This window comes from Lonchura striata, chromosome 1 (assembly GCF_046129695.1).
Source record: "Lonchura striata isolate bLonStr1 chromosome 1, bLonStr1.mat, whole genome shotgun sequence".
In the NCBI taxonomy this organism is placed as follows: Eukaryota; Metazoa; Chordata; class Aves; order Passeriformes; family Estrildidae; genus Lonchura; species Lonchura striata.
Genome location: NC_134603.1, coordinates 30796286 through 30824219, shown reverse-complemented (window position 1 = coordinate 30824219; position 27934 = coordinate 30796286). Strand labels below are relative to the sequence as shown.

Genomic DNA, 27934 nt, shown 5'->3' with positions numbered 1-27934 from the left:
ACATGTTCTCTGGAATTTGTGTGTCATAATCCATCAGATGTATTAGTATATGCAAAATGATATCTAGCTTTTAATTATATAGGCATTTATGTGCACTTTGTATATGCATGCTGAATAGTAATGATTTTTAGCTTTATTTCATGGATATGGTCTCTCTCCTCAGCAGCACATAGTAAGACTATTTTATCTCAATTTGACAAAGTACACAGTTGAGTTAAAAGACTACAAATTTCATTTCATGAGATTCACTGAGATTAACCTAATAAAATAAACCTAGCTACATGTGGCTTTCAACATTTCAGCAAATATGACACTCTTCTAAGATGCCTTCCCACAACACTTTCAGTAATTTGCCTGTAGTGGCCTGGTACAATTTAGTTTGTCACACCTAGTGATAAAGTCAGACTGGACACTTTAGTACAAGCAATATGAATTGATTTTTTCTGCTGTACCCTCTAATTAATTACAAAGTTGTACTTTGATGTACACAGCTCTGAAGTCCTGAAGTTGTCCTTTATTATTATTTTCCTTATTTTTCAATTTTCAAATCCAGTGCCTTTTAAAGAAGGTTTGTACTTCTAAGTAATTAAGCCCTTTTTGAAGTATGAGAGTAAAAAGTTAATTATAACAAATCACAAAATTACATATATATACAATTTGTCAAAATCAACATTTTTTTTCAGTGATCTTAGATATAAAATAAAATTGACTGACAATTATTTAGACTGACATCTAACTGAAGAGCATTACCATAATAGTGTTTCCTAAGTGACAAACTAAAAATTAAATCTCATAATTAAAACTTTATGACACACAGTAATTTAAGGCACAAAATAATAAACTATATTTTTCTAAAAGTTCTGTCCAAGGATAATAGGGACTGCTTGGGGAGGAAATATCTGACACGCAATATAATTCACTCTGGTTTTGCTATTAATACAAATGCTTCCTGCTGTTCTGAAAATCCACTATTTCTTAATCCAGCATTATTGTCCTCTTAATGCAACATTTCAAACCCATTTCGCTCCATTTTCTGTTAGAAAAGCCATATTAAAAAGGAAGATTAAAAAGAAAGAACCAGGTATCATTGGTTCATATGCATATGGGTTCAGCATGTGAGGATGCTGTTTCTAGGACTGGCCTTAAGATGTGACTGATAGATCTTATTTGTCTGATAGAGTTGACCAGGGAAATAGAGCTACAGCTGGTTACTTCATTAGGTCCTCTCATTGATTGAACCCTGCTGAAGTGATGCAGCAGGCTCCTGAGATAACTGCTGGTAATAGAACAAAATGAATTCTTATCACAGAGATTGGAAAGGCCATTAACCCTGGCCTCCAATGCTTTTCAGAGGTCACAGACAGGAAGCCAAGCGGTGACTGGGAAAACTGTTTTGTGTCTAACTACAGGTCATGTTAGAGGGGGTCTGTGACTTTTTTACCCTTCGGCTTCTGTACAGATGAAACTGTTACACTGGCAGATGTTAATAATCAGCTGTAAATAAATATTGGAAGCAGAAGAAGAAAAATGAGAAAGCACAGGAATTTTTTTCAATAAATATTTAATAAAAGAGCAATTGTTTCTGTGATATTTACTGCCAGTTCTGCTGTAGATTTTTGCCTAATACTTTTCCATATAAATTGAAAAGAGAAATACATAGAGGCACTTAAAAAACAAAATTTAATATGGTTTTATATAAAAATACCTTTCCTTCCTTCCTTCAAAGATGAGAATTATAATTGCCTGCTGCCTGCCTGCTTCCCTTATTCAGCAAGCCTATCACCAGTTCATCTGTGAATTAGTGCAGGGCGCTGTTTGCCTTTCACCTGGTTGAGAAGGGTATATATCTAAGTAACAGTCCTATAATTTACATTTAATGCAACCTTTCAATTGACCAAGAGCCCACAACCTAAGCCCCCATCTCACAGCTGAGGACTTTCCCACATTTGTCAAGTCAGTGCCACTCCAGCATCAGCCAGGAGAAATCATCCATTTAAAGCCTGGAGCTGCACATGACAATTTTCCTATTGCTTGTGAGAAACCCAGCCATGGCAGAGGTAGCTTTGTGTTTTATTTTTTTGACTCTTGCTTTCAGTAGCAGTGTTTTATTATGCACATAGATTAAAAAATATAGTGGGATGCATCTTATAAAATTAAATGGAACATTTTCTTTTTATTACTGACATATTTAAGGCTATGCAGATATGTGTTGTAGGTTGATTTTAGCAGTATGTTGGTGGCTTCTATCCTTGTGATTGTGATTTAATTTCAATGTCTGTGGTCATGTGGTATTCTCTGCTGGAGCCAATCTTTCACAAGGAGCAAGTTCATTTAAATGTAAATGGGGTCCTGTGGATGGAAAAAACTACATACTTCATGTCTTCAGCGACCCACCCAAGCATTTGGTTTGGCCTTCCATGCATAAATAATAACAAGAAGGTATGCTGTCATTGCCTTGCTTGAAACACCAGAAGTGGTTTGGCAGAGCAGAAACCCAAGCACTAAAAAGAGATTGGTTTGGATAAACCCACAGTTCAGATCTCCATCCTGGTTAAACAGTGTAAAAAAAAAAAAAAAAAGGGTAAAAAAGTAAGAGCGAGAGAGAGAGTTATGGAGTTATTTTGAGGAGTTGTGAATTACAGGAACAGCTGAAAACCAACTCAGGCTAAGAACATACCATGCCTAAAAATACTCTGAAGTAGCAGAAAGCTTGTCATTTTGTTAACTTGAATGGATTCTTGCTCTTAATTGTTTGTAGCAATTTGCAAGAGTGGGATGTGAATGTGGTATAAGTGGCAATATAATTAGCATTAATTTAGCATAAAAATGCAAACCTACATTTTCTTAGTTACCTTCCCTTCCACTAAAACATGGAAATATATTACATAACTCTAAAGTATGTGTGGCTTTTTTTCAAGGTGTTATTAAATATGACAAAATGGAATGCCTTTTCTTTTTACTGTTGTGCATAAGGAGATACGAAGGATTGCACAACTTCTTTTTATCAAATTCTTTGTGGTGTATATATATTTCCACACTGCTGAACCCCTGTGTTGGCTTTTCATAGAAATACTCCAGGTGTATTTCAACAGAACTGAAAAAAATCTTCCTTAGAAATTTCCTTTCCTACCAAGCAAACTCATAAACAGGTTTTCATCTGCGTGGATGAACAGATACATTTTCATGATTACTTCATTAAGTGCACACTTTTATTTATCTCATTTATTAAGAATGTTATGTTCTGTGGCAGATGTTTCAGGGTATGACACATGGGCCTGGAATCTCAGTGTGTGATACCTTTGGTGAAACTCACTTATGAAACATCTAGACTTCCAGTTAGTTGTGCTCTGCACTAGGAACTTAGCAGAATTTTGACTTTGTTCCAGAGCTGTAATAAAAGGCTGGTATTTACTGTTTTCAGAGATTTCTGAATAATATTTGATAAGCTTTTCTCTTCTTTTTATAAAGTGGCATTAGTTCAAGATGAGCTAGATTTAAGAAGTACAAGCTTTGCTATCCAGAGTAAGAAACAGGATATTAGTGTTTGTGTTACTCAGCTATATTAGGTGTAGCTGTAAATCAAAAAATTTTATCCGGGAAGCTTCAAAACCTAAAATGTTCATCTGTTGGTCTCTCTTCCCTTATTTCACTGAGCTCATTAAGTAACAATAATTGAAGCTGTATGCTTAGGTTTCCTAAAGATTCTAGTGAAATAAATGTGTTATAGGTACAAATAGTGATGATCAAATACTGTTATTAACCATTAGGAGATATACATGTTGTGCTGTTTTTCATTATTTGCTTTCCAATAATGATTTCCAGCTGATTTCCACAGAATCTCTTAAGTATTTAGATATATTTGCTGACAACCCTATACTGTTAGAATGTTTTAATTAAAAAAAAAAAAAAAAAAAAAAAACAAAAAACAAAAAACAGATAATAGAGTTCAAATACTGTCATGCCTGATCTGGAGTTCCAACCTACTTCTCCTATCAGAAATCTCAGCAACACACCTGATATCTGAAAAACAATGCAATGTGGGCAATATGGAATTTTCATTTTGTTTAGAATGTGTAAAATTATTTTGTTTAAGCTTGTAATTTGTAAGGCATACAAAATTACTGGAGAGAGTTCCACCTCCTAATTCACTAGTCTAAAGGAACAGACTTGAGAAAGCAGTGCAAGTGCAAGTGTCAAGCACTTCATAAGAGAGAGCGAATCCAAGGGTGGGTGGTGCTAATCTAGGCACATTTGCAGAAGTGGCATAGCAATTGTGATATAGAAAATAATCTAAAGAATGTTAATAGACTAAGAGCCATTACCCTTTTTTTGGAAAATATTAGGTTTCTTACATAATGATAAGCTATGGCTGAGAGAGAGTATCACCACATTGATTAATTTTAAGGCAATCTAGAATTAGAAGGGTCTTTGAATAAAGCCTTTGAAAAAAAGAATCTCTGAAAATGAGGTAATATGGTTTGATCAAAACAGCAGTATATAATTTCATGGATATTGTGAAAAGTATGAGCATCCTTAATATAGTCACTTTTATTAAAAAAAATTTAAATGGAATCCCCTTCATGTGATTGGAAAGACTCTTGAGAATGGGCAAAACCCCCACCTTTTTAAAGGTTAAACCTTTGCTCAGCAAGGAGAAAGGGAAAGCTTTTTCCAGAAAATTGGTCATAGCTTTTTTAATCCAAACAGTGAACTCCAAAAGATGGCATCTTCCTGCAACATAAATTTTACTCCACTTATTCTGAAGCAAGATATCTGACTAAAGCACCCCAAGGGTAAAAATATCCTCATTGCCTCCAGGAGCCAAACAATCTGTTAAAGGAATGAAATCCACCTGACTTTCAACCATTTTCAGTTTGGGAGGTAAAACACATGAAACTCCTAGAGGTCTAAATATTGAAGCATAAAACCATAAATATGGGTGGAATGATAGAATTATTGATGTCTGGCCCAGGTCAGGGTACCTGGTCCAAGTTCCCAACTGGTTTCCAAGACAGTGATCTGGCTTTGGGTATAAGTTAGTGTTTGTGGAAACTAAGCGTTAGGTGTGGCAGCTTCTCCAAAAGCTGACACAAACACAGGCACTACTGTTTTTCTGTGGCATTGAAGGTACATCCCATCATATTTTTCTAGACTCTACAACAACAAATGGAATTTCTGGTTTTGTTTACTTGCATTTGTAGGCTGTGTTAAATGTTACATACTTTTCTGCTGTCCATGTCCAATTTAATCAATATTACAAGTGCTCCCATGTGGTAGGCGGAACAGTGGCAATAAAGTGAAATTTCCACAGCTTTTACCCATTGAAATTCTCAGAGGGCAAGATTCTTATAAACTTCACTTTGCTTCCTCTGTAATAGATTAAATAGCTCCATTCTGGAAGAAAGTCTGATGTGCTTTCTCATTTTCAAAATGTAGATAGCAAACCAAGCTTTATTCTATTTTCAGCTCTTGAAGAACTTTGAAATTTTAATATTCTTTTACCATGAGTGTTGAGAAATGTACTGGTCTCCAGAATTGTGCCAACGTCCTGGTGTGACTCTGCATTTAAAAGGGAGGGAGATAACTGAGGTAAATTTGAGACATTCCCAAATAGTTGTTGAAAGTGGTGTGATTTAGGTCAGTTTAAAGCTGTTTAGAATATCTTATTTTACACACAGGAATTCGTAATGTCCACTTTGAATGAACCGACTACATTGGCTCTGTGCCATTGGGCATCCTTTTCATTTCAGAGCTTTCCTGCCAGCCATTTCAACAATCTTTTAGGCATCTGTGTGCTACTGAAAACAACTTTATCAAAGCATAAGATCTGGTCTTTAATCCCAGAGTTCATTATAATAGTTTAGGACTTGTGTGGTTCTTGTTATTTTGGTGTCCTCTGTTACAAAGAATTACTGTATTGTCTTCTTCCTTGTACAATGCATCATTTGGGCTCAGCAGTCAGTAGCAGAGTTCTGCTTCATTCTTCATGACTGATTATTTGTCGTATTAGATTCTCCCCTAACAAAGAAAAGTCATGAAGCACTGTAATGGAAAGAGATAGTGGAAAGTTCACACTTCTTGGAAGATGTAGCACCAGTTCTAGCCTTTATTTATATGAAATTAGCATTTCTGTTGCTATTGTGCTCTTTCAGTGAGAAATAAACAAACAGTAGGAGGAATATTAAATAAGGGGTTTAGGAAAATTAGGTTAGATGAAGAAACAATAAAAAAAGATTCAACACAATTCAAATGAAACAGCAGGGTTTAAATGATCCTGTACATCTATAAAGCTGTATATGCAGATTTGCTGTTATTTGGTAGGCCAACTGTTTTCATTTTATGTACTATAAAATTATTGTAAAAAAAATTATTTCTGCTTAAGCAAGGGTGGGGACTCTTTAAAATGGAACAGGCTGTGTACTGTTTTCTTAATCATAGGAGCCTAGAATAATTATCAAACAATGTTTTCCACAGAGCTGATCTATAATTCATCTGAGGAAGAAAACATCTTCCCAATAAAAGATTTTTTTGTCCTCAATTGTTCAAAGGTTTCTTTTTTATTATTATCATTAACCCAATTATCAAATTTCACAACTTCTTCATTTCTCAGCTTTTTTTCTTCATATCCTTGTAGCTGGAGGGGAAAAACATAGGTAGAGACATTCAGTAAAAGGGGTTTTACAAGGCTTACAGTTATTCTAAGTTACAGCCAAGGGAATTTAATTGGGAGAATGTTTTTGGAGGCTTTCTTTTATTTTTTGATGGTTTGTAGTATTTTCAATTCCATAATTCAACTGTCAGAAGAGTGCATTAAAATTCCTGATATTTATAAAGAAGTAAAATTTGAATTATCAGTGAATTTATTACCTAGATTGTGCCTCAACCAGAGCCCATCTGCTGCCACACCACTGGCTGTAGCCCATAGTTTCAGAATACATGACACAAAATAAATACTGCTCTATCAGGTCTGCTGTTCATTCCATGGGTTGCTGTTTACAAGTGGAAGTAAGAGAATTACTTCAAAAGTGAATGTACTAAATGTGCTCTTTTAGTGTAATTTACATATGGTTTTGTTTTATTTAAGTAACCCCACCCCTGTACTCTGGATAATTGTGAGTTGATTATAACATACTTGGGGTTGAGTTTTAGGCTTTCTATTTGCTTAGGCCTTATATAATGGTAGAAGTGTTTTTAAAATTCTGACAAAGAATTCTGACATTATTTTATTGATAATTGTTATCAAGTGAAAGTTCATGTTCTTGCATAACTCGTAAGTTGAGATTGTGAGTATAGCACCTATCATGAGACTTTCCATAAAGGTTCCAAAAGTTGACCACTTTTCATACACTCCTCAAACAAGAGATTTCTTTCCTGTTGCCAGCACTAATGCACACCTGTAACTTAAACCACAGAAGCACCCTACTTGCCTTTGGTGGCTAGGGGCTAAGCAGTAGGTCCTGGCTTACAGTAACAGTCCATTTTTTGGCTATGAGGGAATGAATGACAGCAGTAAGACTGAAAACTTTTCTATTTAGAACTAAGGAGCACACATGAAATATGTCTTCTCTAAAATTTGATCAGCAATGGCTTCTGGAAGAAATTCACTGAAAGCTGCTGAACCTGCATGTTGTCTTTGAAGTATTTAGCAATTTTGTTTTCACCTGTGATTTTTTTTTTTCCCTCTTAGAAACTAAGGGTTGAGCTCAAACTTAGTTATGCTTAATTTATGGTAGTCTCAAGTGGTATTTCTTATATGATTTTCAATGAGTAACTTGTGAGGAAGAAGATCTACTTGAATCAGATTCCATTTTCAGCTTTTTTCTTGTAAGGGTATGGTACCTGATTTTTCAGAAAGAGCTGACATACATTCGATGTCCGCAACTGGACCTTCTGACCAATCCTGCTTCTATTTTATTTGGAAATGCAGGATGTATGGGCTTGTCATAGCTCATAAAATCTTCATGAAATAGTATTTTATTTCTATTTTTAAAGTTGACTTTAAATGTATTAGTTAAATAAAGGTAAATTATTTTTGTTACACTGATACCTGAATTTCCTTATTTGAGAGGTGCAAAATAGTTTTACTTAACCCTGTGACACATGTAAATGAATGTACACTCTGTGAAGTATAATTGTTCAGCTTATTTTTGTTTCTTTTTTCATGTTGAAGTATCTAGCTCCCCTAGTTAGGAGCAAATTTAAAGTTGTGCACTTCTGATTCCTTTTGTTCTCAGTTTCTGTTGAAGTCAGCTTGTCAATTGAGTCTTCTTTCTCTATTTATATATATATATATATATATATATATATACACACATTCAGTAGATTTTTTTGATGATGTTCAGCTTTGTAATAACTTTGTGAGATGGTCTCCAAAAGCAGCCTGCAGTACTTGTATGCATATATTTTGAAATGGGCACAAGTCATGCAATCCATTGGAGCTTAGCATCCTGCCAGCCTGACATTCTCTAAAGATACAAAAACATGCATGTGATCCTTCTTAGCCATCAGCTGAAACACGGCTTTTGTTAGTCTGACAAATTGTATGCTGCACATGGGGGAATGAGTGAGGAATGTCACCTCATTGTCACATGCAATTCAAAATAGATACCAACTCCGAAAAGCCTTGGATTAAGAGTTTCTTTCTGTTTCCTCCTCATTTGAGAGTATAACAAGTATGTTTATCTGTGCTGGTCTTGACTATGTCAAGTGTGCTGTGCTCACCAGATGTGGAAGCTTTCACAAAGCATCTGGATAAATGTAAGTGACAGACTAATGACAAGTTCCTGCCCAAACAGTGTTCATATGAAATTGATGATGCCCCATTTCATCTCCACAACAAATTCTGAGGAGAAGGTCCCCCTTCCTTTCCCTACCTGTGCTTTTGGGACAGAGACTGTTGCAAATAAAACAGACAGGCAAACTCTTGAATGCAGTTTCTTCTTCCAGTGAATTGAACTGGAGCACTGTTTTTTAGCCATACTACCCATTTTAAAAAGTCCCATGAGTGGCAAATGAATATGTTGTACATATTGGAGAGAAAAAGAATATCTGCCCAAGCTTCTTTGGGATACTAAAGGGAATGTATTTCAAAAAAGAGTTGTTTAGACAGAAAATTGTGATGCCTCCAGTAGTTGCTTCATCTTGCATTTTCACACAGTTATCTTGAAATGCTTGTCAGATGCAAGCATTTCATGTCTTTCATGTGTGTGGCTCAAAAATGTCCCCAGATTAGCAAATCTGACTCTCTGTCAGCAACATAAAGATAGGACTGTGCCTTAAAGCCACTTGTTTAATTTTCACAGATTCTTTTTTTGTTAAAAAAAGATTAATAAACGATGTAAAACTCGAGTTCTTTTACCCATATCTAAAAAAGATCTCAACATTCTATTCTCAGATGCTATATGAGACTAAAAATAGAAGTATTTTAAAATGCATGGATTAAGTATACAGTAAGCAGCAGAATTTGTTTTATTTTTTTATGAAGGTGCCTAAATTAATCTTGCTCTTAATAATAAGAAACTTCATAGGATTTTTTTTTTCTCTTGGTTTTGGAAGTTATTTGCTGCTTCACATCATGTTCCACTTTTCAAGTGAAATACTGCTATAAATGAGTGGCTATTATAATCCCCAGACCTCAAAGCCCAGCGCACATGGCTTTGTGAACACATGATGTGAAATGTGTGGAACTTTCTCAATATATTTGTAGGTTGGTGTGTATGGAGGATATGTTTTATGAGGACTATAAAATCTGCTTAAAGGCCAGGTGTTGATCATCTATTTTGCATTGGTAAAAATCCTCTGCGCCTAATGTGTGGTGTTTTGCTAATTCATCTGAGACTGTGGAGATTCTCAAAACTTCTCAGGTTGCAGCCCATGGGTGCTAAGATTAACACTGAGCACTTATGGAAATCAAATATCGTGCATTCATTTAAACCAATTTTTCTCTAGTATGACATCTGAAGATTTCAACTGCCGTGAATACCTTTACTCAACCAAAGAAAATCCATGCCAATACTTTAAAAATTCCAAATATATTTTTTTTCTATTTTTCATCTTAGTGATAACTGTGGAACTAATTTATGCTGACATGATCAAAACATCTTGTTTCAAAAAGAAAACAATAATTTTCACAAATGCAGCACATCTCCCCAGTTGTAATTGTGTCTCATCTTTCCTTGTCTCTTTCCATCATAAGAGAAGCTACAGTATTTTTTGTCATTACAACATGTCTGTGTTGATTATTGTGTCTGAAAACACTTTTTGTCATCTCAAAATTTTTGCATTTCATCAGTATTAGAACAGATATTTACCTCACTGTGATATTTGCTAACTACAGTCACTGCACTATCCCTAAATCCTATTCCTAAATACTACTCCTAAATTAGCTAAGTTGGATCTAGTATAGTAAAGTAAATCAATAAAATATTTTGTTTTTATTCACAGCATCCCCATAAACTTCAGCCTACTTAGTGCAGGACAATCCTTGTGCATAGAATATGAAGAGAAATGATGTGGTATATTTAAGACAGTGAAAAACTTGCTTCCATATCTTTTTCTACTGGAGACTTGTTTTTTGGTTTTTTTTTTTTTTTTTTCCTAAGCAGGTCACCTTACCCAGCCTTTTCATAGGAGTTCACTAACTGTGTGGCCTTCATTTTCTAAGTGCTTGATTGGAGGCTCTACAATAGTGTTAAATAAGTGCTGAACACACAGAGCTGCAAATGAAAGCAATCAGTGCTGTGCTTTGAGCATATTAAGTGCTATATACTGCTATGTACTTTGAAAAAATTGGGTCCCATCTGTATCGAACTGGGTTCTCCAAGTTAGATTTTTTTTTACCTCAATTTCTGTATGACTTCCCTTTCTGAAATTGCAGAATTGCCTACTCATCTCTTAGGAGATAATGAAGATAAATTAATTAATGTTTGTGCAGCAATAAGAAGTCAATAATGAAAAAAATAATTTGACTTTCAGAATAAGTTGAAGAGACGTAGCAAGTAGAACATGTGGCTTCATGTTAAACAGTAAGGAACAAAGTCCTGAATAGCTTTTCACTAAATATGTATCAATAGTTTTGTGCTGTGAATAAGGCAAGAGGTTTTGCATAAGGGAAAGCTTGCTAAAGATATTAAATATTGTCCCAGAAAGGAAGAGTATTTTTTATTAAAGTGGTTTATTTTTGTGATATTATTAATAGCTCTAGAAACAGGGAAGGGTAAGATTTGCATCTACAGTCCCATAGCTATTAAGACTTAAACTAGAAAAAAATAATTGATCATGTAGTACTCTACTAAAAGTCACATGAAACATCAGTGAATTTGCTACACAGACCTCCTTACTAAAGCTAGCAAGACATCTGAGAGTAGCAGAATTTTTTTTTCTTCTCTGTGGATAAATACTGGTGAAGGGTAGTGCAATAAGCAAGAAGATGATTTATAACAACAAAAAAATCAGGGATTTAATACTGGGCCATGGGGGACACCATATTTTTCTAAGTAAAGTTTCTAGTCTCACTGCCTAGTAATCATTGTCTTCACTTATTATTTTCTCTGTGCATTTTTTTACTTTTGGTCTCAGCCAGATCTATTTCCAGCAGTCCAGTTTGGTGCTGTAGTTTGGTGTGTGGCTGATTATAGTCCTACTCTCCTGCCTTCTATCTATTTTTCATTTGACCCTAATTTTCACCTCAGTTTCTCCTCCCTTCCACATTTCTTGGTCTTTCGTGTTCTTTTCCTCAGATCACATTCTGCTTACTTTTCTCCAGTTCTTTCTCTGACCCCCAAATCTCTCTTCCATACCAATTTTGCTCCTGCCAACCAATGAGCACAGGGAGAACATACTGCTCTTGCTCTCCTATAGCTGCCAGCTCCCAGTACAATGATACACAGAAAAAAAAAAAAAAAAAAAAAAAGATGATGAAAAATTTGGTTACCATAGTAAGGACAATGTGTTGCAGTCTGGTTGTGCAGGGAAGCTGCCAGGAGAATTTGTATTTTAGAAGACCTGTTTAGGTTATAGTCCCTCCTTGAGGAGGCAATGTGCATTGGTTAGTACAGAGAGGAACTGGGTGAAGATGTTTGTGGAAGCTCAGTGGGATGTGACTGCCTGTGCAGTGACTTTGGTGAGCTCTCAGCACTGTGGGGGGATGTGAGTGTCTTCAGTAGTTACAGATTCCTAGCAGAATGTCAGCTCTTCAGTGCAGGGAGCTTTTCTGAGTGTGGGTAAATAGAATTTTTAAAAGCTATATTGCTTGACTGAATTTGGGCAATTTAATCCAATGTACCACATGCCAGACATCATCCTGTTTGCCATATTTTGGGTTCCAGATTAAAATCCCTGGAACATTAAAGATTTCCAAAATGTACATACACATATAAAGATATATTTGTCCTAATCCTGTTCTTAGAAGTAGATTAATCAGTTTGGCTGAAATTAAAAAATAATAATAAAAAAAGCAGATGCTATCCAACCTGCAGCAGGGATTCAGCTCAAGCACTTAAAATCTTTTGAAGCTATAAGCAAATGAAAAAGCATATGTATGGTGGGAAGTCTGGATTACATTTGCAAATGAGTCCTCCTTCTGCTTTTCTAAAGACATTAAAAACAAATGTTAAGTTTAGGTCTTGTTCAGAAGCTTTGTCTGAGGTATTTTCAGTGGTATCAACAGAGCCACCTCACAGGGCATTTCAGGACTTTAGCTAGATTGGCACTGAAGATTTGTGCTCATTAGGCAGTTGTGAGTGAGGAGTCTATAGGCAAGGGATGTCCTCTGCTTCCAGGGAGGTAGAATTATATTGCTGACAATGAAAATTAATTTAGAGGGTGTGGGACATCTGCTGTGTATGGAAGAACATTCAAATTAGACAAACATTTAGGAAAAGCAAGAGTAGTGCAGTAGACAGAACAATGAGAATTGAAAAACTTAACTGAAGGAAAGAAGAAATAAAATATGGAAGACATTTTCTATTATGTTCCACTGGTTCAGTAAAAAGCAAAGTGGATACAAACCAAGCCAAATCATGCCCTTCTGTTGCTGTGATACAAGTAGCTTTACAGCAAGACCTGAAATGCTTGACTTAGCCTTGGGCCCCCCTTGGTGTAATCAGAATTTTTTGAATTCAGAAAATCTGTGTGTGCCATCTCCTCTATTTTTGTATTTGTGAGTCATACATCATTGTGCTGAGAACCAAATGATGCTGCTCATCTTCAGAGTATGCCATCAAAATGCCTCCAACAAACTTGGCAGTGGACTCATATGAATCAATACTGTAGTGTAATTCCTGACCTCAAAATGCAGCAAGAAAAGATTAGGTTGAGGTAGTGAAGCACTGAAGTACTGAAATTAAAAGTATTATGCTACTGTGGAAAGGGGATAGAAATGTGTGATGTTATGGTTATGCATCCCAAGCCAATTAAAATACTGTAATACTGGAGCATTCCACAAAAATTCATAATACTCATGTTATTACACAAAAGGTGGTTGTGTATTCTCCAGATTGGGTCTTGAGAAAGCAAGGAAAGACAGCAACAAAAGGGGCTAAGAGACAGCAAGAAGATGGAATGTACTGCTGTTTTTTACTACTTTTGCTGGTTTTGATGAGCAAACTTTTATCTTTTCCTCCCATCAGAGAAGTTTCACCATGTGTTAGTATACTATATTTTTAATAGCACAGCTCTAGCTGAGCCAGGAAATCCAGTTTTTGCAGAAGACTTTTTTTTTTGAGTAATTTGCAGTGGATGAAGATATGCAGTCTCGGTGAAGATTCTTACAAATCACTCCAACATTGTGGTCTGGGTTGGAGGAAAGCTAAAATAGCACCTGTGTTGTCTTTCTGAAAGAAGGAAACAAACCCAAAGGACCACTTCATATGCACATATGTTAAAGAAGCCAAATGTAAAGTAATACTTGCAACAAGTAGGTTTGTAAAAAAAAATCCATTAATTACTATATATGTTATAAACTACTTATCAGGTAATTGTAGCAAACAAACAAACCAACACCTCCCTCACCTCAATTCCCCAACTAATAATTTTGTAAAGATTATTTTTTAAAAATTCAGAAAGTGTTTTTGTTCAGGAAAAATGTTATTTAGTATAAATGGATAATCTATTTCTGTCTGACACATAGCATCAAGAAAGAGCAATATTTAAACAGGAGGGCTGTAGTTAGCTACCTTACAAGACATAATGCAAGAATTTATTCAGGTCAGAAAAAATATCCTTAAAAGTGGAAATAAAGCCAAAGTGATATTAATAAAAGTGAACATAGAGATTGGCTGTGAGGAGAAAATATGTGGCGGTACCTAGAGAAGCTAAACAGGAATTGTTAAAGTATCTCAGAAATAGAAAGCCTGCAGGAGTCATTAGGTCTGCTAGACCACCAGAGAATAGTCATTCCAAAATGATCAGGAGATGGCAAAGAAAATAAATTCTTTTACTCTAGTATTCTCAAAAGACAATGAAGAAATATATGTACTACAGAATTCTTTACAGATAATTTCAGAGACATACTGTTAGCGAGCCAAATAGAGGTGAATAATTCAGAAAGAAAGTCTGCAAGGTAAATAAAACAGATTTTACAGTGTATTTCAGAGAGAAACCCCCAAACTGAGTATCTAATAAAATATATCATTTAAATGACATTTTAAATGAGTTTCTTAATTAACATTGTGGTTTCTATGTAAATAAACTCCAAAGGATTTTTCTAGAAACTGTGAATGGGAGACTCAATCTCACTACTCACATGATGTATTGAAAACTCAGTTTATGTAGGAAAGAATGCAAGAAATTAGGGACAATAGAAGTGTTTGTATATGAAGGGACGTTGAGCACACAGATTGAACAACTAAATAGAAAAAGTAAAGTAAAGTGAATGATACTGTGAAAATCCAGTATTTTGGTTTTTTTTCCCCACTGGCTTGAAATGAACATCCAGGACCCTGGTGAACACTATGAGGAGACCCACCTTGACTTTCTGAGCTTTAGGTCAGGCTTAGCTTCACCCGCCTAACTTGCAGTGTTTAGCAGCAGTGTCCAAGTGAAAAATCTGTATTCCAAACACTAAACTTCATTTTAAAATCCTTCTACAATCAGGAAAGATTTAGCAATTCACCTATGTAAAGTTAGAGTTGTGCCCTTAAGTTATGTGTGTCTCCCTCCACAGAGAATAAACTTAGAGAAATGCCTGAAATTAAGCAGGGTATAGCCAGCATGTTGAATAAGAATTAACAATGGGGTTTAATTTTCTTTTCTACATAACCTTGATGGAAATGTATTAGTCTTCAAGTCAGACAATAGTAGTGCTCTTCATGCTTTATGCTGATGGGGGAAACAGCATTTTCTATGAACCATAATGGCAGCCAAAAGAAAAGTAATGATCAGTTGGAAAAGTTAGACTATTCTCAATATAGTTTCATGCTTCAATGCCTTTCTAGAGATGGCCAAGTAAGAAAAGTATCCCTTTCTGCATAATAAATGATTAACTGTACATCTCCAATCACATCTGGAAAGCATTTCTGAGTTTCATTCTGAATAGCTGACATTCTCTGTTAATGGTTTTGTCAGCATATGCTTCTTTTGCTTCTTGCAAAATATTTGATAAAATATTAATGTAGAAATAAAACAACAAAAATACAAACCACAAATTTTCCTATATTCTGATAAATCAGTATAGCTCAGCATAATCTTACCAACAATTCTTTTCCACATCTGCACTATTATCAGAGTAAAACATTCTTATTTTAGTGATTTGCTCTGAGACTGTGGCAGGAAGACTAGAACGCAGACGATCTCAGGCAGCAAGAGAGGGAGGGAGAGCTTGCATAGCAGTCAAACTGGAAAGGACACCCCACCCCTCCAAACTTCTGGGGAGAACATTCCTTTTCCAGCAGCTGGAAATAGACTGCAGTTTTAAAAAAATAATAAAAAAATATAATAAACTAGATTAGGAAATAATGAAGTGCTGGACAGATTAGCTGGTGATAATGAATGTTTTCTGCCTTCAGAAGCTAAGAAGTAAAACCTAGTGTAGATGAGAGCAGCCAGAGAGGTGAGGCTGAGTGTGGCAAGTGGGGAGTACAGGCTGCTGGGTGCAGTGGGTGGATAAAGTAGGTGTGATTTGTGACACTCCTTTGGGAAGGAGCCACCACCACACTCTGTCCAGCCACTCTGGCAGCTTTGCAGTCGGCCTTCTCTGGCACAGTGATCCATTTCAATGAGAAGCATTAGACTGCCATAAAAATTCAAATGATGCACCACAAAACAAAATGATACAATTTCATAGGAGCTGCCAGTTAGCACTTTTCTGGTCAATATGATGATCATCGCTTAATTATAGGCTTGTTTGTGGGAAGTTCAGCCTTCTAAGAGCTCTAGTTCTGAATATAAGACAGTGATTAGAAACATTTATTAACAGATTGGTGCTGTTACTCACCCTGAGTCCCTAAAGGAGAAATTAGAAATCCTGTCTGAAGATGAAATATGACCACTAGAGGATGCAGTCAAGATCCTGAATGAGTGAGGTATCCTATTCCTCAGTCATCCTCTGCAAAGCCAGCCAGAATATAGAACAAATACTTTCTGGAATATTTGGGTGAATAAATGACAATGCAGGAGTCAGGAAAAATTTATCAGCAAAGTAGTTAAAGTAGGATAGCCCAGAAGTAGTATATCTAGGATGTCCCAGAAGTCAATCTACAAGCCCTACTTTTATTTAACTTCTTTTGCATGGTCTGTAGGTTTTTCTTTGTTTTCCACTTTGTTTTATCCTCACCCTCCATTATCTGTTGTATGTTCATCTCTCCAATCTACACCCTACTGTTATCGTTTACTAGTAGTTACCTTCTCATCTGGATGGTTAATAAGCCATTCACTGTCCTGGTTAAACCTGGGATACACCTGTGCTGAGCACTTAGGATACCTTACATTCAGCTACTTACTGAACATATTCAGTAAAAAACACAATTATTTTTTAAGATCTCTAATTTCATATTTGTTTGCTTACTACTTTAGTCGATTGATTTATTTGTTCCCCATCCATCCGGCCCTCAGCCACAAACACTTGCTTAATCTTGTTTTCTCTCTCATAACCACAATTACTCACCCACAACCAGTAGATCATCCTTATTTAGGAAATTACTCACAATTTGTAGAGGGCAAAAGGGATACCAACAACAACAACAACAAAATAGTACAGGACCAAAACAGGAACTACTGGCTGTTAATTGATACATCAATGATGTAAAAAACCCCAAATGAACAAAAATCAACCCCTGAATATAATATGTTATTTTAAACAGACTGCTCATTAATAGGGAGACTTTTCTGATAAAACACAGGGAAAGGTGATTGCCCTTGTGATTATCATCACAATGCATTTAAATTAAAGTTGAGAGGATTGTTTCAGCTCATCCAGGTCTTGTTTTACTACTAATTATTTAATTTTTAAAAGTTTATACTTTTCTGCATACCCTCCCTTGTTTATGGTGTATGTATCTGTTCTTTAAATCACGCCTCCATAAGTCAGGCTTTGCTAACGTATATATAATATTTTGAATATTTATCTATTTTTTTTTGCTGGTCAGCTTTGGCTGAGACTGGATTTTGCAATTGAAATCTTCACAAATCTTGATTTCATTGGACTGAGGAAAATCACAAGGGTCTTACTTCATAAAATCAGTACAGAACTAGACCTGCGTGTAGATTAACATACTAAAGTATATTACATAAAATATGGAATTTACAATATCAACTGATTAATGTTACCTCTGACACAAGAATTTTTCATTTTTTTTAATTTCAGTTTTAGTGCAGAATGCTGCTAACTTTATTTTTATGCTTAATTCTACATCAGTTGTGAGGCAAAAGGTCGATAATGGCTAAATTCAAGACATCCAACATCAAAAGAAATTTTCAACATTTGTACAAAATAAAAACAGGTGTGAATAAAATATCATATTGCAATAGTAAGTGTTATTAAAGCCATTAAAGTACATTTGAATCGGGTGTTCTATTCATTTTCAAAGCTGACATTTGTAAATGTATATAGGCAGGACTCTTGTAAATTTAAAACAGAATGCTGGAACTTAACTCTGGAATCTGTAGCACAATTGTACTGTGTTTTGTTGATACATAATAATTCATAATTTTGTCTCATTGAGCAGGGGCCATCCCAATTTTATTTCTGCATGGTATTCTTGTTGGCTGGCACATATAGTAGGAACAAAAATGTTGCTAAAAAAACATATTTGTTGCATTCTGGCATAGGAATGTAATGGCTTTGATAGTTACATTTCCTCAGTATCTGTTCTGACAAAGGTCTTGAGGATTTTTTGTAATTTGCTAACTGCTTTTAAGTTAGAGCTGTTTTAGTTTCATCTTGTCCCTTTGATATATGTCGTGACAGTGTGAGTCTCAGACAACCTTTCCGTAATTTTGCAGGAAAATAGGAGAAGTTGTATTATCATTTCTGTCTATGAAATTTACTTCTGAAGTGAATGCCATACATATTTCTGAAATGAATGCCAAATGTATTTTCTAGAAGGGAGTGCCATTGATAGCCAAGGCAGGCAATTTATACCATGCATAATAATGATATTAATTTTTATGGTGTGTATAAGTTACATTTTGATTAGTTTTTTGCATGATTAAAAATTTGCGAAGCCTTTATGGCCCCCAGGAGCCTACCTGTAATAAACAGCTCTCACCTTCCAAACCATAAAACAGGTCTGCAGTACTAGAACATTACAGCTAATTGCCTTGCTACATCAAAGGGAGCACCACAAGACTGAGAAAAATCACAGAAGGGGGGGTGGGGAGCAAGGGGCAGTTTCACCTCTAAAGGTTATGTGTTTGTGGCTTGGTGCAGCCCTGTAAAGTTATGGCCTCAGAACTGCTGGTTGCGATTAAGTTGATGGGGAAAGTCTATCCCGCAATCTCTCCCTGCTGCTGACACAGAGTCTTTGTTCACATTCAGATTTCTCAAACTGTTGCCAGGGTCAGGCTGAGGTCAGACACCACGATGATGTATAGGAGAACATGTCTGGGAATTTCTCTCACACTTAAAACACATACCAGAAAAACAGGAGAGCACCCTGCAAAAATTGTCTGATGAGACCCAGATGATACTGTAGCTTTTCTTTTAGTACCTTCATAATTTTCTTTCTCTTTGCCTGACACACACACAATGTTTTATTAATGTGTGCCACGATAGCCCTTACAATTTTATGTCCCCTCAAGATAAGGACACTCAGTAGCACTTTGACACTTCATTTTCCAGCCCAGGGGGATTGGGCCAGTAAATCTAGTAGAAGAAGCAATGCGTCCATTCCCAAGGATGAGTCGAGAAGGGATTGCCACCGGCTCCGCGGGGCCCGACGCTGGAGCGGCGCCCGGTGCGTGCGCGCTCGGCGCGGCACAGCCCGAGCCGGGCGCGATCACAGGCGCGCAGCATCCGAGCCGCGCTCCCGGCGCGCCGGGCATCCCCACCATGTGCGATTAGCTATCAGCGTGGCACGAGGCGGGGGGCTGCAGGGACGAGAGAGCTCACACAGCGTGAGTGGGCTTCCCATTCACATGGAAATTTTTTTTTTTTTTTTAATATGCAATTATTTATAAAAGAAGGGACCATCTTTCTCCCTGCATTGTTCCAGAAAGTGGACACACATGCTTAGTCCTAACCTATTGTATTTCCATGTCAATGCAAAACACATTGATCTGTGGTCAGGATTTTTTTTTTTTTTTTTTTTTTTTGGTGGGGGGAGAAGGCTGGTTTCCAAAACTGCAGCTGTGTTTTTCTCTTCCAATTTACAAAAGGTTTTGCAGAGAGTTGAGAATCGGATAGGTTTGCTACATCGATCTGAGGGGCTGTTTGCCTAGGCATAGGGTTTCAATGTATGGCTGGCAGTAAGGCAATAGGCAGCAATTTTTTTGTGCTCAGCTGCTACATATGACAGAGGATATTTCATTCGGCTGTCAGAATGTTATTAATAAAACATGGGGTGCGAAGAGGGCCACTATTTCCCCTTTCAATCACTATAGCATTTACAATGAAAATTTTATGCAGTGTGTAATTTTCAGTTAATGCTTGACACTTAAAATGTCGGTAGCTGCATTTTGTATGGTTCCTGAAGGGTTAATTGTATCATGTTCCCTGCATAAAAGCTCTGCTTATCAAAAGTGAATAGAAGAGAGTATGCAAATGTGTGTCTGTGACCTTTTGCCTTTCCAGGGTTAATTTATATGGTCATTAAAGATTTTATGAAATCGAGCGGCCTGGTTCTTCGAATCCCATTTTATGTTCACCTCCTAATTTATATAATTCCTACCTGAACAGGGAAATATGATTTTTATTTTTGTATGTGTGTGCGTGCTGCAATGAAAACAGCATGCTGTGCTGTAGGGAGTTGCAAGTCTGGTTATCTGGCATTACTCAGATTGCTAAAAATTCATTAAAATGTGACATCAGCACAGTGAGAGACAAATGATCACAGGATGAAAAGGAACAGTGGGCCTTTCACGGATTAGTGCTACACAGCCCCAGCATAGAAGCTAACTGCATAAACAGATTAATCCACCAGTAGCCGCATAGCTAAGATTTACCGAATAATTAAATGGGCTTGAGTTACTGTGAAGATTTCCATGTAATCTAGCTGGTGTGAACACGTAAGTGAGGTGTGGGTAATGCTGCTTCCTCAGAAGCCGTACACCAAGTTGCATCATTTATCCTGAATGGCTCCCCCTGGAGACAAAATTCGAGACTTCTCCCGCAAAGCCAGAGGTTTATATTTAATACAGTACCTAATACCTAATACTTACTTACTGCAATTAGCTGGATACTGCTGCACTAATAGGATTTATATTTGAGATCTCCTTTTTTTTTTTTTTTTTTTTTGGCTCCAAGATGCATTTTTACATGTGCTTGCTTTTGTTCCAGCCTGTGGGGGGTGTATGTGTGCGTGTATGCGTGTGTGCGCATGCATGTGCATGTATTTTAACACATATCATTTCTAGCCAAAGAACATGAAATGACAAGCTTTAAATCTGTCACACTGGGGGAAAGCAGGTACTCTTGTAAAGACACAGTCAAATTTTGAAATATTGCAAATTATTTAGAATTAACATATTTAAAGCACTGTTTCTTTCTCTTTTCTTCCCCCCAACCCTTCTTCCCCCCTATTTTGCCACCTTCTGTTAGTGCTGTTCTTGTTACAGGACATATTTTTTAACTGCTGTTAACTGGTCACTGAGTTCCTTTCCTGAGGTCTTTTCTGTGTTTGTCCACAGAAGAACAAGGTGAAGACACAGAAGGTTCTGCTAAAAGTACATCAGTGGCTGTGGCTGATGATAAAGACTCAAGTGAGAGAGACAATAGTGAAGGCAAAAAATCTAGTAAAGACTCTGGTAAGATGCTAGAATTTTGTTTTCCCCCTTTTTTAACTTATGAAATGCTCTTTCATTTAGACTGTCTGGACATTCCCAGTACTATTCATTGCATGTGCATTTTGCATGTGATTTCTATCAGTAGCCTCCCATTGACCTATTTTTAATCATAACCATCTGACAGGATAGATGCGGATAAGTTGAAGAATATTACAGGACGACCAGTGAGATTATTTTTTAATCAAATCAGTTTGTGTGCTTGTAATTTTTTAAGCGCCTTTCATTAATCTTTGCTGTACTTGTGATTCCTCTGATGGCATATTAATTTTTCATAAGCATAGGATTAGGTACCACTTGAATTTTTTCTTCAATCAGGTTTTGCCCCCCTTTTAACCCAAAGAATGTGGGGGTTTTTTGTTATTATTTTTTGCTCTTGCTCACAGATTAGTTACTCTCAAGAATCTGGCCTCTTCCTGGGCATTTATTTGAGGCATTTACAAAAAAATACACAAAACCCAGTGAAAAAGTTTACAGATGATTCAGCCTAAGAAAGAGGAAATATCATTGAAAACGGATTATGGGTTGGGTAATTTTGATCTCCTGCAATAGACAAAGCCCAGTAATGAAAGCTACTGTCTTTGAAAACAAAACCTCTATGTCATGACATTTACTTGTGCACAAACAAACCTAGGGCCAGCATCTGGTGTAGATACCCAAGGCTTTTTCTGTGTTTGATTTGGCAAATATGTGACTTCACCCATGCTTTTTATGTATGAGATGGAAATCTATGGTCACAATGAATATTACATTGGCTACTTTTGCTGCACGCTATACCTAGTTACATTATGTTGGATTCACTGAAGCAGAAGAAGTGCTGAAACAGGTTGAAGCCTATTAGTTTCAGGTAGTCATATATCTTTTCCCTGTATGCTGATGACAGCAGCATACAAAGGAGGTTGTGTTATCCATAAAGACATACAGTCGTAGAAAAAACCAGCATTTTACATCTGAGTTCCTTTACACCCAAACTCACCCATACTTCAATTTGCTCTTTACATAGTAAACATTTTTGAATTTATTTCCAAAAAAAATTGTAGATGGCCCTTTCTGTGACATGTCAGTTCAGAAGACTGACTTAAAGATTAAAGCTTCCTTTAAGTTTGCTTGTTGACGGGCTAAGGTCAGTACCCAACCTCAACTGCTCTTCAGTCACTTTATTTTTTGAGATCAAGAGACTGAGAGAAGGCCGATGATGACAAGGATGATGTTGAGCAAGAAGCTGTGTTGTGGTTTAAAATATATATTCCCCTCGGCTGGCTCTCTGACTTGGTCAAAACCATCTGCAGTGCAGTAAAGCCATGCTCCCAGGCTGACACAAGTCCTTCTATGCAGTTTCCTCAGGGGCTGGCCGGGACACTCCTAAGGAGAGGGGTGACAGCCACTTGCAGCCTGCATTTCCTATCACACGCTTCATCTAGGGGACAATATGAACCACTTCAGGGAATTTAGCAGCCTTCTCTTTTTCTTAGTCTGGTCCATTTATAGTTGTTTAGGAAAGAATATGGTATTAAAGCTCTAGCCAAAAAAAAAAAAAAAATAGAAAAAAGAAGAAAATGGAATCTAGAAAAAAAATACTGAAGGGGAATTCTCAAAATTCCATAAGGATTAGCCACTCATAAGGGCCAAGTTTAATTAGGACAAACCTATATCCAGATGCCTACTGGGTGCACTACAAAAAACCAGCATAATTGTTCTGCATTCCCGTGCCAGCAATTACACAAATAACTTTGCAGTAAGATTCATATAAAAACAAGGACTGAAATACATGATTGCCTCTGTGCTTTGCAGAAAATAGTTTGTACTGTAAAATCCTGAATCTTTTACAAATTTTTATTTTCCTAATCTAAATTAATTTTACATATGTAGCATTCCAGCCATCATCTTAATTTTCACTCAGCTGACAAGTGTTTCTAATGACTGCATAACTGCTTCTGTATAATTGAATGTTAATTTGGGCTTTCTCATGAATTGAGTGTTGCAAGTCTTGCCAAAGAAATCTCAGGAAAACCAATAAATTAATCACAATACTAACAAGTTAGACAGGAAAGTGGTGTGACCCTTCTTTAGCATAGAATCTATTAGACAAGAAAGGATTAACATGTATTTAGTAACAGTGTGTTTGTGTAAGCTGTTGTGCTGCTTTGCTTACCTTATCTCAAGGAGAAGAGCTTTCAAAATGCGACTTGGCAATATGCAAGTTATATTTGTTGAATATTCATTCAGAATAGAAAAGCCTACTAATGCCTCATTTATATTGTCATTTAAATCTAGTGCCACTTTAGATTAATGATAATCCAAATTACAGCTCTATGCAGTGCAAGAATTAATATGGAATTTATCCAGATTAATACATTTGCATTGAAAATGTAATATGTCTCTGCCATGGCTAAGGGGAGCACTTTTTAATAAGGTAGTAAACATGAGGAAGGATGGAAATTAACCTTCATTATTGCAATGAAAATTATCCTTTCATTCTAGTCTAATTAGAAAGAATACTCTACCAGTAATTATAATTTTAGAATTATTTTGAGTCTGAATAACATCATCTGATGTGTCAGAAGTCTTAAATTATGCAATCTTTATCAAACACAAAGATTTATAAATAAGAAAATAGTGGTTTTATCATGGCTTTCCAGAATTTTTTTTTTTCTCACTAGTGTATGTACTTTATTAACATTCTCCTTCTTATTAGTCACACAAACATTTTTATTTTTATTTTGGTGCTTCAAAATATATTACAAAGGTGATGATATCTGAATTGCAGTGAATTGTGTCATTTTTATATTAGCAATCCTACACGAGTTAAAGAATTCTCTTACTGACAGGCAATCATTGCCTAGTCTATTTCATGGCACTTATTTATAATTAAACTTACTTTTTGAGCTAAATTTATTGAAATTGCATTATTCATCTAAAATAAGATGTGTATTTTATATTATAAAAAGAATTTCTGATATGTTTCACAATTGCAAAAAAAACCAAACCTACAAATAATGTGTCTCAAGAATAAAAGTTAGTATTTAAAACATGAGTAACAACTCAGTATTTTCTTACAACTGCCTGGTAAGAATGGCATGGCAGTGGAACATGTAGTTATTAAAAGTGTATACAGCATGCTCAAGACCATAAGATTTTCTCTTCTCTTTCCCTCCTCCTTTGATACCATTTCTAGACCATAGGTGCTTACAGCTTTTCTACCAAAGTTCCTTAAAACTGTGAATTGAACATGGAAAGCAGAGTGTTGATATAGAGAGACAAGGAACTGAGTGATGGCAGCTGGACCAAAGTTGAACTCTGTTTTTGCCATGTTCACTGTGGCTTGGGTCTTCTCCATGTGCAGGGGCAAGTGACTCCCCTATGCCAGGGGCAAAATCATCCACCCTTTTTGTTTTCTTTAAAGCTCACCATACGTCCCAGACTCAGTTACATTACTATTGGCCAGATGCAACTTCAGTCATATAAGAAGTAGCAGTGCTTGAGGTTGAATGAATCCAGAGCCAAACGACAACAAAAACAACAAAGCCTTAGTAAACTTTGACAGTTTATATAAATATCATAGTAAACATTGTAAAAAGCTGTGCTTTGTTATGCATGTATTGACCCCAGCACAGTGTTTTATAACTCCACTGTTTTATTATATTAACCGCAAAAGAAATTTAACCAAAAAATCCCCCTTGTTTTTATAGAAACAAGAACTATGTGTTTCATGATTATTATAGGCCCTTTGAAGTAATTAAGTTATTCCATCCTGTGGTAGAAGCTGATGTGTAATAGCAACCTTGTGTGTGCCCAGGCACACACAGAGTGCGCTTCAAGATAAATTTCACTAGCAGTTTAATGTCACTGCCAAAACACAGATGCATTTTCACAAGTAAATTTTGAAGGAGAACTTGGTTTGTAATTTTTGTAACAAACATTTGAGAACAATCTAGTGGTATGGAGGGACTCTCTTAATATAGTATGTTACTTTTTTACTTCCCATAATTCTCATAGTTAAGATACTTAAATAATATGTAAATACAGATAGGTCAAAGAGTACTCTATTAGTAGTCATAAGGCAAAATGAGTAATAAAATGGTGCCTTATGTGATTTCATTACTTAAATTTTACCTTTAAGCATTCCTTTGGATTGTTGGCCCAACAGTGATTGAGCAGTCTAAAAGAGGCCTCCGAGATCTGTTCCTGAGAGTGCAAAAATTCAGAGGCCTCCAAAAAGGGACTTGTTCAGTTGATAAACAAATGATGATGAATTAAATATCATGAAAAAGGGGACTTGTTCATATGATAAATGTATGATGATGTACTGATGAATATATAAATCGGGAAATGCGGCAGGAATAAGCTTTAATTTGAGCTGGAACATGCAAAAATTACCAGGCTAAATTACATCAAAACAAATCATTAACAACTTAGGAATGAAAGTCAATGTGTGGGGAAATCACCATTAAGGTGGAAGTCATAAAATATGTTTTATGCTTGTTTGTTTTTTTATGTGTCCTTCAGAAAATGTCCCTGTATGATTCAGTGTTCAATTAGTTATTATTTTACCATGAGGATTTGGTGTTTACCTTGAAAACTGTTCTCTTATTTTGCTTCTCTTTAATGTTGTCCTTGTAAGATCAAATATTGCATAAAGTCCATATGAAAATAATGATAAAAAGTTCTTGAGTTTATGTTTTCTTTGTTCTTGTTTACTTTGTTGCCAAAATGTCCATGACCTTATTTTTAAATTAATCCTAGGTTATTGTGCAATGAGGTGCAATTTGTTCATTTATATGAACCTTATGTGGATTGAAAAAAATCAAGATAAATCTTCATGCACAGCATACAATCAGATTACCCCTGGACTATATATTTACGTTGGGTCTGATAGCAATCAATGGTTTAGCTTCATTGCATTTCAAGATGTATTTGCACCCAGTGTCCAGTGATAGTGTCCTCACCCTGGAAATAATTTAGTTGCAAATTGACTGGAAGATGGTGAAAATTGAAAGTTAAAATTAGAAATACTCATAATAAACAGCAGAAAAAAGGTCAGATGATGCCGCACTATGATGAGATTGGAATGGTTGGTAAATGAGGTTTTGTGTTTGTCGTGAGATGTATGTGACATGCCTACCCAATGCTCTTGTAATATCCAGCCTAGCAGAAGAGATTATCTGGCAAATTGACGCTGGAAAGAATTTTCTGATGGACTGGGAAATTAGAATTGCACTCTTTTCTTTGATGTGTGCAAGACTGGGCCACATTATATAGCTAGCTCAGGCATAATATTAAATACAGTATTTAATACTTAATAGTACAACTATCTATAGTAAACAATTATATTCTGGTTTTGATCACAAATGCCAGACTATAAAAATTCACAGTGTAAACATCTAAAGCAATCCCAAATGACTGATCTTTGTATATAATTAATATTAAGTTAGCTCTGAAATCCTATTCTCCACAGTATTTCTTTTAAAGCCTTGCTATATTTAGCTTCAGAATAGTAACCAGGCAGGACTTATCAAAACAGCACAATAATAATATTGCTCAGACAGTTTAGAAAAGAGAGAGGGTAATTAAACAGCAGCAAATTAATTATTTGGAAAACAGGCTTTTTAAGCAAAAGCTGATTTGTTTTAATGTAATAGACAAATTCATACTGAGCTGCTAAAGAAAGAACATTATTGATTAATCTTTAAAGGCAACCTAGGGTTATCTAAACAGTAGAGAAGAGTCCATTTTTAAATGTATTTATAGAGTATCAAGAATAAAAGTGTATTTTCACCTTTGTGCTTACCAGACTTGTTTTATTCATCTTTACTTTTTCTCAGTGTTTAAAAAACAAGTAAGCAAACAAAAAAAAGACCCTCAAAGACAATACAGACCTTTGAAGTCAGAGCCTCTTTGTAAACCAGGATATTTTTAAGTTTAAAACATGTTCTCAAAAATTATGTTTTCAAAACAGGAATAGTCACACCAGAGAAGGAACCAAAAGCAAACACCGTGGTAGGGGCACAACAGCTTCTTCTGGCAAAAGAAGAGGATGGTGCAGCTAAAAAATCAAAGCCTCCAGAGGACAATAAATTTTGTCATGAGCAGGTAAAAGGAAATGTAACAATTTAATTGCATTCTAGAACTCTTTTTGAAATAACTCAAGAATGAAACAGAAATGATATGCTGTTAAAATAGCTATATCAGCAAGTTATAAAAAGCACATTGACTAATAGCCTGCATCTTAACTTGATTTTTTTTCAGTTCTATCAATGTCCTTATTGTAACTACAATGGTAGGGACCCAAATCGTATCCAGATGCATGTCCTGTCACAGCATTCAATGCAACCTGTAATCTGCTGCCCCCTCTGCCAAGATGTCCTCAGCAACAAAATGCATCTCCAGCTTCATTTGACCCATCTGCACAGTGTGTCCCCTGACTGTGTGGAGAAACTGCTCATGACAGTAAGTGCTCCAAATACTGATGCACATGTTACACAAACATACTTGGGCCTTG

The 27934-nt window shown here is 36.0% G+C and overlaps 1 protein-coding gene across 4 annotated transcripts in view; it reads left to right on the top strand.

Moving 5' to 3' along the window:
- ZFHX4 (zinc finger homeobox 4) overlaps positions 1-27934 on the top strand; it is a 149153-nt gene that overhangs the window by 102487 nt on the left and 18732 nt on the right. For all 4 annotated transcript variants that reach the window (XM_021550550.3, XM_021550548.3, XM_021550545.3 and 1 more), the window contains exons 5-7: positions 21283-21399; positions 27392-27525; positions 27682-27882. In XM_021550550.3, coding sequence (XP_021406225.1) covers positions 21283-21399; positions 27392-27525; positions 27682-27882 — 452 coding nt within the window. The remainder of the gene's footprint in view (positions 1-21282; positions 21400-27391; positions 27526-27681; positions 27883-27934) is intronic.